We start from the raw sequence: 13,068 nt of genomic DNA on the forward strand, positions 1-13,068 counted from the left end.
AACATATGTACAAAAATTAGAACTTTTTCAATTTAACGTTTGAAAATGTTCCGAAAATATCCGGAATTTAAATACATGTTAAATTGAAGTTTATGATATTTATTTAAGTAAAAAATTTGTCTGCTATATGTAAACGGCCTCCCAAGTTAAACAAAAAATGTTATTTTCGTATAAAAAAAATCATCATTTTTCAAATTGTTATAATTTAACTTTAGTTTTTTTTAAAATTATTTATGCATATACTTTAGGTAAAAATGGTATAGTATTACTGGAAGTAGACATAAGTACCCCTATTTACCCCCTTTTTACGAAAATAAAATAAAATTATAAAAAGGATTTAAGTGTTAGTAGTAAATATTTTCAAGGAGAATTTTTATAACATTTAATATCAATCCAATATGTAAATTAAAAGGAAGGGGGTTGCTCTTTCAAAAAAAATATCTAGTTCCCAATTGCTTATGATACATTAAGGTAAAGATATATAGAATAATTTGAATAAGTCACTCGACAGACACTTATGGCCATTTAATTTCTCTTAAAATAACAATTATGTTAAAAAAAACCTTTTTGGTATTTTTTGTTTCATATTTTTTCGATTTATGATTATTATATTAAGTTTTATTTTTAATTCGTTCTTATACTTTTAAGGGTATACATTTTATTTTGCTTAATGAATATATGCAAAATTAACTTTTACACTAAATATAAAGTTAATATTATATTTAATTAAAAAAATAACCGATCGATAACCACGTTCGACTCGATATTTTGAAAGTTTTAACTATTTAAAATATAAATTGAATGGAAGGTGTGATTTTGTTAATTTTATCATTACGCATTACTCTGTCGCGCTTTTCCAACTAGGTGTAAAAAAGGCAATAACATACAAAGTACTCAGTTTTTTAAGTCATTTTCTAGATGAAAATTATTTTTATTTTATTATTAATTAAATATATGAGATCATTTAAACAAAATTATTATACCAATAAATTATAGAATTATAATCAGGATTAATAAAAGATAATAGGAATTAATGTCGATTTTGGAATAATTCAACAATCCTTTCTAAAAATGAATCACTATCTACAGATTTGAAATTGATATTTTTGTGTGGTGGTGATTTTAATCAGTGTCAGATATATGCTTGTCCCGACGCTGCTCACCACTGTACTAGTTTTTTTTTTTATTAACAGTAATAAATTATCCAAGAAATGGTACCCAACCGTTATTTATTGTTTTTATTACATTGTTTATATACAATTTATATACATTGTTTATATATTTAAACAAAGTGATCGGCTAACTATGACTCCCTTAATATCTTTAAAAATACAAGTGTTATAATCAATTATTTTTTTAATCTTTATAGATCTTTGATGAGGTGTTTTATAAGAAAATTTAAATTTCTACCACCATCCCTTATGCTTAAAACTTGTATCAACGTCATATTTTCAAATGGCAACCCTATTTTTTTTTTACACCGTTAGATTTAGTTTAATAAAAAAAAAATATTTTATTTTATTTTATATTAAACGCTCCACAGCTCTCTAAAGTTTCGTGTTTATTAAGAAAAAATTATAACAGACTCAAACGTTATTGGTCGTAAATCGATAAGTACTACCAGTTTTATAAATAAACATACCAAGCTTACCTTAGTTATTTTGTATACGTACATTGTCACAGTAAACCGATAGCTCTTATCACTAAATAAAATAATAATGTGACCGTATTTTTGAAAAAATACTGATTTTTTTCATCAAAGATCGTAAATTTTAAAGTAGTGTACATTGTTTAAAATTAATAATTCATAATTTTTTATTATTTTTTTTTTTTATGACGAACAAAAGTATATAAAAATAATATGGGGTTGTCATTTGAAAATTTGAAGTTGATACAAGTTCTAAGTATAAGGGATAATGANACGAACAAAAGTATATAAAAATAATATGGGGTTGTCATTTGAAAATTTGAAGTTGATACAAGTTCTAAGTATAAGGGATAATGATAGAAATTTAATTTTTCTTGTGAAACAGCTCATCAAAGATCCATAATGATTTAAAAAAAAAAATTGTTTATTACACTTGTAGTTTTGATGATATTACATGAGACATAGTTAACATATAAATTATGATGTACATAAAGTTTTATAATTTTCTTTTTTTTTTACTAGATTTCTACACTATATGTAATATATGTTTTATGTTATTTTTTAAAATTACTAAAAATAATAATAAAATTTTTTTTTTTTATATTTGAAGATAGCCATTCTATAGATAAGTTTTAAAGAAAAGTTTTGGTATTAAAAGCTCTTATTTTAATTCAGCCGCTACGTTTTCTATAGCATTCTGAAATTTGTTAAATTTTAAATTTTTCACGATCTTTTTATGGTATCACATATTAGTTCATATTAAGTAAAGTCAACACTATTTTATTACGTTATTTACCGGTTAACAGTTTTCAATTTATGTCCGTGTAAATTATTAACACACGAATGAGCATCTATATTTAATAAGTAAAAATAAGTAGTAGGAAACTTAAGTTTTTCAAAAAAAATGATATAACGTTATCTAAGGCTTGTCGAATTAATCAAAAAGTAATATTTTTGATTGTTTTTCGTAATTGCAAAAAATAACTCTATTAATAATGTCAATATTTTAAATTGACACGACTTACGTCTCAATAATGCAGTGGACATTGATTTTGACAATAGAGACTGGTGGGCCTTTTATTGTTCATGAGCATCAACAGATTATTTTAAAAGGAACCGAAAAGACAAACACAATTAATTAAACTCTTCGCATAATGTCACGTAGGCGCCTCGATATCCCACATGGTCCTCGGGCGTCAATAAGTTAGCAGCTTTTATGGTGACGGTGCGAATCGTTTCGTCGAGGCCGGTCGTGCGACACATCCGGAGCCGGTGGCGTACATACTTTGACGACTGAAACAAGACTCAACGTATCATTTGTGGTGGATAGTCGTCGGCCACTGCGGTGCTCGGTGAACTTTGCACTATGGCGTATGGCGCGCAGTTTTGTTCAAGTAAACTACCCAATTCCCACAATAAGGCGATGACTGATAAATGTGGTGCGGGGAACAGTGTACCACGAAGTGACACGAGATCATATTAAAATATATTCCTATAATGTATTAAGATGATATAAACTTTAAGACAAGTACTTATCAAATTACAATAGTTTTAAAACATAGAGGGGGTATAGAACACAAACAGAGTATACTACACTAGTACAGGTTCACATACCTGCACTATGTACCCTATTTATGTAATAAAATGCTTGTAACTTAATAAGTTAACACGGCCCCTCGTTATAAGCGATGCCCCGCTAGTCGTGCCACCTTTATCAGCCGTCGCCCTACTATGAGTATTTGACTGACAAACACCGCGTGCCATACGCCATAGTGCAGAGTTCAACGAGCACCGCAGTGCCCGACGACTATCCACCACAAATGATACGTTGAGTCTTATTCCCGTCATCAAAGTGACGACGTCTTGGATGTACGGCATCGGTTCAGGATGTGTCGCACGACCGGATCGACGAAACGATTCGCACCGTCACCATCAACGCTGCTAACTTTTCGACGCCCAAAACGATGCCGGACACGCGTCGACGATGACAGCGAAAGTGCCACGATACTATGCGAAGATTATTATTAACTGTGTTCGTCTTTTTGATTTGTTTGTTTTTTAAATAACCTATTGTTCTTGATAATAAACGGCTCACGGGTCTCTACCCTCAAATCAGTGTCGACTACATTATTTCAACGTAAGTCGTGTCATAGTACTTGTTCTAAATTGTTATCATCCCATAAAGTATTTATTTAAAAAAAAGATCTAAAGATGGCTATTTTGAAAAAAGAAAGTTATATATTAAATAAACTGTCTAACTGTTGTCCATTGAAAAAAATAAAGTTGACAATCTAATAAGATATGAGGAATAAATATCAAAAGTACTGTATGATAAATTAAAAAAAACATATACCAAAATGAAACCAAAATAAAATTCTCATTATTATATTTATTTTCCGGTCAATTAAATGTGTCATAATAAACAAATCATTATTTAAGCATAAAAATAAATGTGTATCCAGTGAATGATATAATTTATAATTGTTCCGAGAATTGTCTTCTAGTGGTTTTGTGGTAGACAATCGTCTTCTATTTTTTATTTAAATAAAATAAATTAGAGCTTAATCATTTATTTGAGGGACGGCTTAAATCCAAAATATTAAACTAGTGAAAACAGTAAAATACAGTTTAAAAGCTAATATTGGAGCGTTTTGTTGAAACTTTCAACATAACGCGCCAATGGTAATGATATTTTAAAACTAAGATGATCAAACCTAAGTAATTGTAAAAATACACCGAGCTTATAAAATGATAATATTATAATTATATACCCTATTTCAATTTCAACCTTCGTTAGAATGTTCTAACTTACGTCGTTTTTATAATATATGATTTCCCACAGACGTATTTAAGAAATGTTTGACCTAGGTAAAGAAAAAAAACATCCTCTCCTATTAGACTAAAATTTCTTTAGCAATATATTTTTGAAAGAAAAAAAATGATTACTTAGATCAACGCACTTAGCGGTATTAGTATCTAAAAGTACTTAAGCTATACAGAGTGATTCCTTTAAAGGAAGCGATTCGATTTCTCTTATTATAATAATATTTTTGTTAATATTTTTTAGATTTTGTTAGTTACATAAAATTATACCTAATATGTACATATTTCCAATATCTCCATTTATTTTTCAGCTAATTATGTGGTTTTTGATAAATGAATAACTCTGTTTAGATATAAACACGTAAATATAGGAAAATCTTTATTTATAATTAAATCATTATTAAAAATTTACAAGTTTAGAACTTTCAATATTATTCAAAATTAATGTTTCTATAGATTGATGTTAATCTGAAAATTTTATAATTTAAAAAATATGGATTTTATGTCTACGTTTTATACAGAGTGTTCATTAAGTAAGGAACAGGTTAATTGTTATAAACAATGAGAGCAATAGAAACCCATTTCCTTATTTACAAAATTCTCTATATAAAACATAAAATATTGAGTATTATTTAATATCGCGAAAATAATTAATGGTTTTACTGTATCTCAGATGTTTAAACTGATATAAATCACGATTTGATGATTGATAATAATCAGTTATCAGACTTATTTTTAAGTTTAAACTACAATAAATGTACAATGTTCAATTTTTATAATAGATATGGATGGGCAAATTAACGAATTCAGTATTTCTTAAAAATTATTCATACATTACAGCACATCTTTAATAACATAAAAGATGCTCATAGTACATTTAGTTATTCAGTAGTACCAGCAGCGGTCAAATGGAAGAGAATTATGGAGATCCTCTTCATTGACTTACCCTTTTATACGTGTATCTTCAATTCGCATTATATATATTTTATATTTTGGAAACTTTAGATATAAATAACTCAATTTAAAAGTAATTGTGCATAATTAATATCAAAAAATTATAAACCTACGAATTTAGAATTTAGTTTTTAATTTGGTTATTATGTATACATAGACAAATTCAACAAAGAACTATTCTAAAATAAATTAAAAGTTTAAAACATTTATGCATATTTAATAGTTCATAATAACATATTGATATAGTAATTCAAATAAAAAAAGCTTTTAAGAAGTATTAATACAAATTTTTTACATTATACCTCTATGTAATATTTAAAATAAGATAGAGTAGAGGTAATATTACGAGGCTCATATGACTTTTTTATGTGCAAATGTATTTTAAAACTGAAATTTTACTTTAACAAGTAAAAATTACAATAACTATAATTTTCATAATGATTATTTTAGAATCAACTAGAAATACTAGTTGATTTAATTTTTATTAACTGATTTTTCAATATTATTGTACTTAGAATTTGTTTTTAATAAATTAACCGTTTTCTTATCAGTATCCTCCCATTTATATTTGAATAAAATATGTGTTCCTATCTTTTTGCAACCCTTTTAAAATTTTTTCAACTTAAAATTTTAATATTAATTTTATTATTATTTTTTTTTAAAACAACAATATCTAATAAATCTAAAAATAAAAATAAATGATATTACTATGAAATTATAATATAATGATTGAAGGTGAAAGGTGGGTTTGTTAATTTTTAATAAAATTTATATTCTACACAAATCAACGTGTAAATTTTATAATTAATAGTAGTCTATTGTAAAATTTGGAACCCTAAACCCATTCTGAACTTTTCCAAATTGCGTTATTAATTAATAAAATGATGCAATAAAGCAATATCATTGCATATTCAAAATCTACATTTATTATTATAAATGTAGACAAATAGTCCTTATAGATATAACATATTTTTAATTATTTCCCTTAAGAACAATTTAAAATTTAAATAAAAAGTAAATTTATATGTTATATATTTTTTAACTATAACATGTCATATCGGATCGGTTATTGGTAAAAATTCATAATAACTATATAATAATTGGAATAAAAAAAAAGAGAAACTAGGGTTAGTAAATTTTAAATTGTATATATTTTAATAATTCATTACACTTTTTTATCATCAATAAATACATTTTGTTATTCTTCGTATTTAATTTACTATGTAACAACGTCAACATTTTTTAATCTGATTTAAATTTTTGAGTTTTTTGGATATTTTTATTTTGTTGTTCAGAAATATCATCACTAATGACAGTGTATAAATCGTCGTCTAGCGCGGTTTTGAAATCTTCAGACCGAAAACTATCTTCGAATCTACCACTAGTCATTACTTCCCAACCATTTTCCGATTCACGTATTATTGAAAAGGAATCAATTAACTGTGGACTTTTATTAAAGTCATACTTTTGTTTAGGTACCGCAGCTTTTTCTAAAAATCCAAAATTTGTTTCTTTATTGTCATAAAAATTACGATCAAATTCTTTTGGTGTAGCTATATCACTAATTTCTTCCCAAACTTCATAATTTTGTGTAGGTGGTATTAAATTATGTGGTATGTCTTGTTGAAATGCTTTAAAATCTTTCTGTATATCAATATCAATTGATGATTCATAGGAACAAGAAGTTAAGGATCGAATCACAAAAAAATCTACTTTTTTTAATAAGTGACGTAAGTGATCAACAAAAATTACAGCTCGCGTATAATTATTTTGGAGATCATTGAAAATTTCACATGTACCTTCTTGGTATGGTAATCTAAGTCCAATTTTATCAGATATTCGTACACATTTCTTAAAATGTTCTTTCAAGTTATTTTTAGATTCAATAGGTTTTCGTTCTGCGAATTTGGCATTTTGAAAATTAACTGACATCAAACTGAGTTCTTCTTTAATCATATTAATTCCCATATCATTTAATGTTACACAATTCCATGATTTCTCTATTAAACAACTAATTATCTGATTGATAAAAACATCTGATTCTAAAGCAAAATTAAGGGCGAATTTTTTTAAAATTTTGACCAATTTAAGATTTTCTTCTCGTACTGCAAATTTATTCAAAAATTTAAAATTATATTCATCTGATTTATCATTTATCAATATTAAATGTGTCCAAGTTATTCTTAACATTATTACTTTAATCAAATCTTTAAATAAAGCGTGGTAGGTTTTCAACTCACTCAATGAGTTAAATAATTTTTTAGGACTATTTTTGAAGTTGTTGCTAGCATTTTGCAACACATTGAGGGTATTCCCCCAAACAATTCTGTTATCATATTCGAACATTAAATCATTCATAATATTATCATCAAAGACTATTTCGTTTAATAACAAACGTTCTAATGTGAAACCATCTGAATTTTTTTTTATAAATTCAAATGACATATTATTTTCCATTATTGGGTTTATCATTTTTCTATAATTGTTTATTAAAGTGATAGGCCATTCAACATTATTACCTGTTTTACTCATGAGTTTATAAAAGCTATGAAAACGGTTTTTATCATCTAGTATAAAGACATTATTAGTAACACACTTTTTTGTTACAACTTTTAATTTATGCTCTACGGATCGATGAATTTCATATAAATTCATTTTTACATCATCTTGATCTTTAATTTTTCTTGATAAATACGAGTAAATTGTCTGAAAATCGGTTGTATACAAATAAAATATCCAGATTTCAAACATTTTGACTACCCCAAGACTGTGAAGAATTGTCATCATATCGGTAGCATGTTTACTAAATGATTTTATATAATTATTCAAATCCGACATCATAGAGCCTTTTGATTTTAAATCAGAGTCTCTTCGTCTAAAGAGGTATTTGGAAATTCTCATGTAAGATTGAGCTATCATTGCAAATCCACATCTTATTTCATTTATTTGATCATCTATTAAGTCATTAATTTTAGCTGTTTTAGTAGAACTGTGAAATGTTAATTTGGGATTCTTATCTTTTGTATACCCAGTGTTAATTTTATATAATTCACAGTACTTAGTAATTAAAATTTGTTTTTCAGGTGAAATTTTTGATTCAACTTGATATACAGTAAAAACTAGAATTATAGGCAAAATATTAAGTACTTCTAATGGTAGCATTTTAATTTTTTTTAAATTTGGATACAATAATTAATTTATGTGTTTTGATATTTTACTTCAATAATCATACAGTCTGTAATTAAAAATAAGGTAATTTGAATATTACAGTGGTAATTTTTCAAATTTAAGTTTGGAAACATCTAATAAAAACAAAGAAATAAATCTTAAGTTAATATTAGTTAAAAAATATCAATAACTACCTTAAAGAACCTTGGTACTTTTGCACAACAGTCAAAAGTATTAAATTTGATAAAAATTAAGTGATATTTCCTTAAGAAAAAAGACGTAAAAATCAAATAATTATTTGATATTATAAATCAAATAATATCGATAGTTATTAATTTTAATATATATATTAAAATAAATACTTTAATAGTAATAATTTAAAGTAGTATCCATGCTTTGAAAAATAGTACACCAAATTTTTTTTATTTTTTAAAATAGTTAATGAGAATTATAATTATTATAATAGAAAAATAAGTAATAAATTGAGTAACGGAATTCATAAATATATTGAGTACAAAATATAATGAAATATTAAAATTCTGCTTATTTTAAGTACTTACATAAAATATTATATAAAAACTGTAGGCTTTTGGTGAGCTTTGTTAACAACGTATAGAAACAAAAATTTAATAATTAAGCTAATTAAATTAATATTGAAAAGAGTTTTTTCTTAGTTACAATTCTTAATTTATAACTCTAACTTGTGTATTAAACTATTTATAGTTCTATAATAAATTATTTTATTATTGATAAAGAAAAATAATTTTTATTTATTTATAGATCGATTAAATGAAAATATAATTCATTTAATGCAAAAAAATAACAGATATAACATATTATATCAATAAATTATTTCTTTTTAAACATATTCTAATACAAGATATAATAAATTAATAAGCAATTGTACTATCAGGAGTCGCAGCATGTTATTAAAGAGAGAGAGAGAGAGAGAGAGAGAGCCAAAAAAAGGGCGTAGTTAACATTGTCACTTTGCAAATAGAAATAATCCCAGGTTGCAAAATTTCAATATCATATAATGTTATAATAAAACTATTTTTATAATGACTAATAATAATACTTTAACATTGTAAATTAATTACAAACGCTGTAATATAATGATAAAATATTAATATGGTAGTATTATTTTAATAATTAAACGTTATTTTAATAATAGTTATATAACATTTTAGTATCGTTAAAAATGATTATTATATTATAAAAAAAATAATAATATCAAAATTTGACACTTTATAGTCATAATAATGTTTTACTAAATAAATAACCTTTATAGTATAGGTGATTTTACTTAAATTCTTAAATGTTTTAATTTTGGAAATGGGAATTATAAAAGAAATAGTTAGTCCTAATGAGTATAACGAATACGTTATTTCAAAGTTAGTCCGAACAAAAAAGTAGAATAAAGAAAGGAAGTTAGCTAATACACCACTCACTAGTGTGGGGGGACAAAGAGTAATTAGATAACCCATTTTATTATAATCCGGGCATCTCAAATGGACTAGTTAGAATTTATATATATATATTTATAACTAGGGGTATATAAAGGAGTTTTTCTAGTCGAGGTGTCAGTGTGTGTTTAACGTTGATAATCATAACATTTTTTTATGATTTTCAAACAATAAATTTAGATAGGTTGAAAACAACTTTAGGATAAGTACTTGTGGCTGAAGTATGCGATTTAAACATACATCATTACTAACTGACACACACATACTAGATACCTATTCTCTGTATTAAAATGTTCGTAACTTAATAAGTTCTTATCCTTTAGGTGTTCAGCCCATCTAAATTTATTATAAGAAAAACATAAAAAGACGGTTATTTTGTAATTTCGTAAAAATTATTATTCAGTTTTTTTATTATTTATAATAAATAGTAAAAAATACTCTTTTAACATAGTCTAAGAGTGCAAGGGCTTTTCTGGTCAGTATGTGTTTAACGTTGATAATGGTAACATTGTTTCCGCAATACGTATCCGCTGTTTTTTAGTAATTCTTTTGTGGCTTTTTCAGTTTAATATTTTTTAGTTTTAAATTTAAATAATATTAGCCACAAGTCATCAATTTTTATTACATAAATATATTATTGATAAAAGAGGTTAATTTGGAAACACTAAGGCAAAAATAAGCATTTTTTTATTTTAAAATGGTTTTAGGCAATTAAAAAAAAATGATATAATGAAATTCATCATAAGTGATATATAATTAGAAAAATTTTTAATTATTATGATTCAATTTTTTTGATTTTTTTTCTCTAAAATATAACAATAATAAAACCATCAATTTTCATTATACTTTAAGTATGAAATGTCTTCATTTTTCTTATTGTATCTAGATGAATAAACACATAATATAATTGTTAATTAATTATCATATAAACAATCGCATAAATAAAAAAAAAATCAATTTAAAATTTAGTAACAAATTTACTAGCAATACATGTTTCTTTTTTAATTCATAGCAAAATAAACTAACTTTTATTTTAGTATTAATAATAATAATACTGTGTTATGCTTAATGTGTGGTAGTAAGGTACATTGTTATGATATAACATTTATGAATAAACTAACTGGCAATACAAAAAGCATATCTGTCAATGAAATCATAATTGACAATAAAAACTGAATATCTGAGAATAGTGACGTAGTAAAAAAGTAAATATCTACTTGTATTTGTAATCCCTCATATATTATACACGTATATTAGTTATAAGATTTGAATTTTTAAGTTTTATTTCTAATAAATAAATTAAGTTATGTTAAAAATTTAAATGTCATTTACTAACAAAATATTGTATTAAATTCATAATATTTGTTTTTATAGCAAAAAAAAACAAAGTTTTACAAGTATAGTATATACTTATATACTAGTAGACTTCTACTCAAATCCCTAAAAAATTCTTTACTGTAGTTAGAATATTATTTGTAAATTATATAATATGGAAAAAAAATTACTTGAAAAAGTTTAAAAACATTATATACTTATTATATTAACTAATTAATTCGATATCGATTGAGTTATTGTCCTATAGTTATTTACATATAGACAGTTATATAATAACTGAAATAAAAAAGTTAAATATATTAAATAAGTGATTTAATTATTGAACTCGGAATAAGTGTTAGTGAGTAGTCACTGTTGTTTCGCCAACTAATATTATTCAGTATAATATACAAAACCCTTTGTGATAGAGATACTTTTAAAGAAAATAATGTATTTTTGTTGGGATGCGAGTAAGAGGTTTCATCAAGAACAGACTTGAACTAAACTTACAAATTGTCAGGATCTGCTGGAACACTTACGTTAACACAATAAAACGAAAAACTAACTTTACATTTTTTAGCGTATAATGTTTGTAGCAAGCTTAGTAATAATTATTTCATAAATCCATAACATTATATAAAAAATGTCATAGTACAATTTACAATGAAATACGGTTATGCAAGATATAATATTAGATAGCCACGCGCTAGAATGATTTATCTAAATAGTTTTAAGTATATTATTGTGACTAAATTATAAACATTAAATTTATTTAAAAAAAAAGGTGTACAATATTGGTTACATATAAATAATATTTATTCACAGGTATGGAGAAATATACCTTTCATATATTGTGACCCTGTTATATTCCCTGTCAAAGTTTATCTTGAGAATATTTCATAGTTATTTTGGTAAGCGAAGTTTTCTTTTAATAAATTATTTTTCAACTTATACAGTCTTACACAAATTGTATGATAATATCATCTTTTTATATTTGCAATAATAATAATATGATTTTCAGCCCTCTTAACTCAGAAAAAAATCTCAGATCCTGAAACGTTTCTACGTTTGTTCTCTTTAAATATAAAAAAATATAACACAAATTGTTCGACTAATCGATTTGTTCTGATTTATTTTTATATAAAGATGAATATATACATATATTAATAAACTAACTACTATATCAGTCTTATTTTAGAAACTATTTAATTTGGGGTGAAATAAAAGTATAACCCTCTGGATCACGGTTGGTAACGAGTAGTTACGAACACCGTTGCAAAAAGGTTAAAGGGATTTTTACAAAAAGACAGTTATCTCGATCACGGTTGATAACACGGAGATTATGATCACCGTTGAAGATGAACTGTATTGTATAAGTGGTGGAATCTAACCCTTTGGATCACGGTTGGTAAAACGTTTATTACGAGCACCGTTGCAAAGGATTAAAGAGGAATATTTAGGAAAGACTAGCAATCTTGATCACGGTTGATAACACGATGGTTATAATCACCGTTGAAGATTATGACTAGCCTTTAAAGAAAAGAATATATAATTTTGATCACGGTTGGTAACGTTTAGTTACGAACACCGTTGAAAATTATATATGTAATAAGGAAAAAAATAAAGAAAACTTACTCGATGGACAAAATGGAATGATGAATTATTATATGAAGACTAGTTGGCAATGACCATTGC

The 13,068-nt window shown here is 25.1% G+C and overlaps 2 protein-coding genes across 3 annotated transcripts in view; both read right to left on the bottom strand.

Annotated features, from left to right (window-relative positions):
- Nucleotides 1–6,553: 6,553 nt before the first annotated feature.
- Nucleotides 6,554–9,278, bottom strand: LOC126907824 (uncharacterized). Its single transcript, XM_050689436.1, has 2 exons — nucleotides 9,154–9,278; nucleotides 6,554–8,660 (listed from the first exon to the last, which is right to left on the bottom strand). Exon 2 carries the CDS (start codon nucleotides 8,585–8,587, stop codon nucleotides 6,668–6,670), a length of 1,920 nt encoding a protein of 639 aa, XP_050545393.1. The 5' UTR covers nucleotides 8,588–8,660; nucleotides 9,154–9,278; the 3' UTR covers nucleotides 6,554–6,667.
- A 1,476-nt stretch (nucleotides 9,279–10,754) lies between these two features.
- Nucleotides 10,755–13,068, bottom strand: part of LOC126907852 (uncharacterized) — a 16,136-nt gene continuing 13,822 nt past the window's right edge. Inside the window, exon 12 of one of the 2 annotated variants that reach the window (XR_007704635.1) lies at nucleotides 10,755–10,941. Coding sequence is in view for 1 of the 2 variants with exons in the window: in XM_050689495.1 (XP_050545452.1) it covers nucleotides 10,907–10,941 (35 nt within the window). In the remaining variant the exon portion in view is untranslated. The remainder of the gene's footprint in view (nucleotides 10,942–13,068) is intronic. The other variant, XM_050689495.1, reaches the window with a different exon arrangement.

The sequence above is a fragment of the Daktulosphaira vitifoliae genome, unplaced genomic scaffold (genome assembly GCF_025091365.1).
Source record: "Daktulosphaira vitifoliae isolate Bord-2020 unplaced genomic scaffold, ASM2509136v1 Scaffold_5, whole genome shotgun sequence".
In the NCBI taxonomy this organism is placed as follows: domain Eukaryota; kingdom Metazoa; phylum Arthropoda; class Insecta; order Hemiptera; family Phylloxeridae; genus Daktulosphaira; species Daktulosphaira vitifoliae.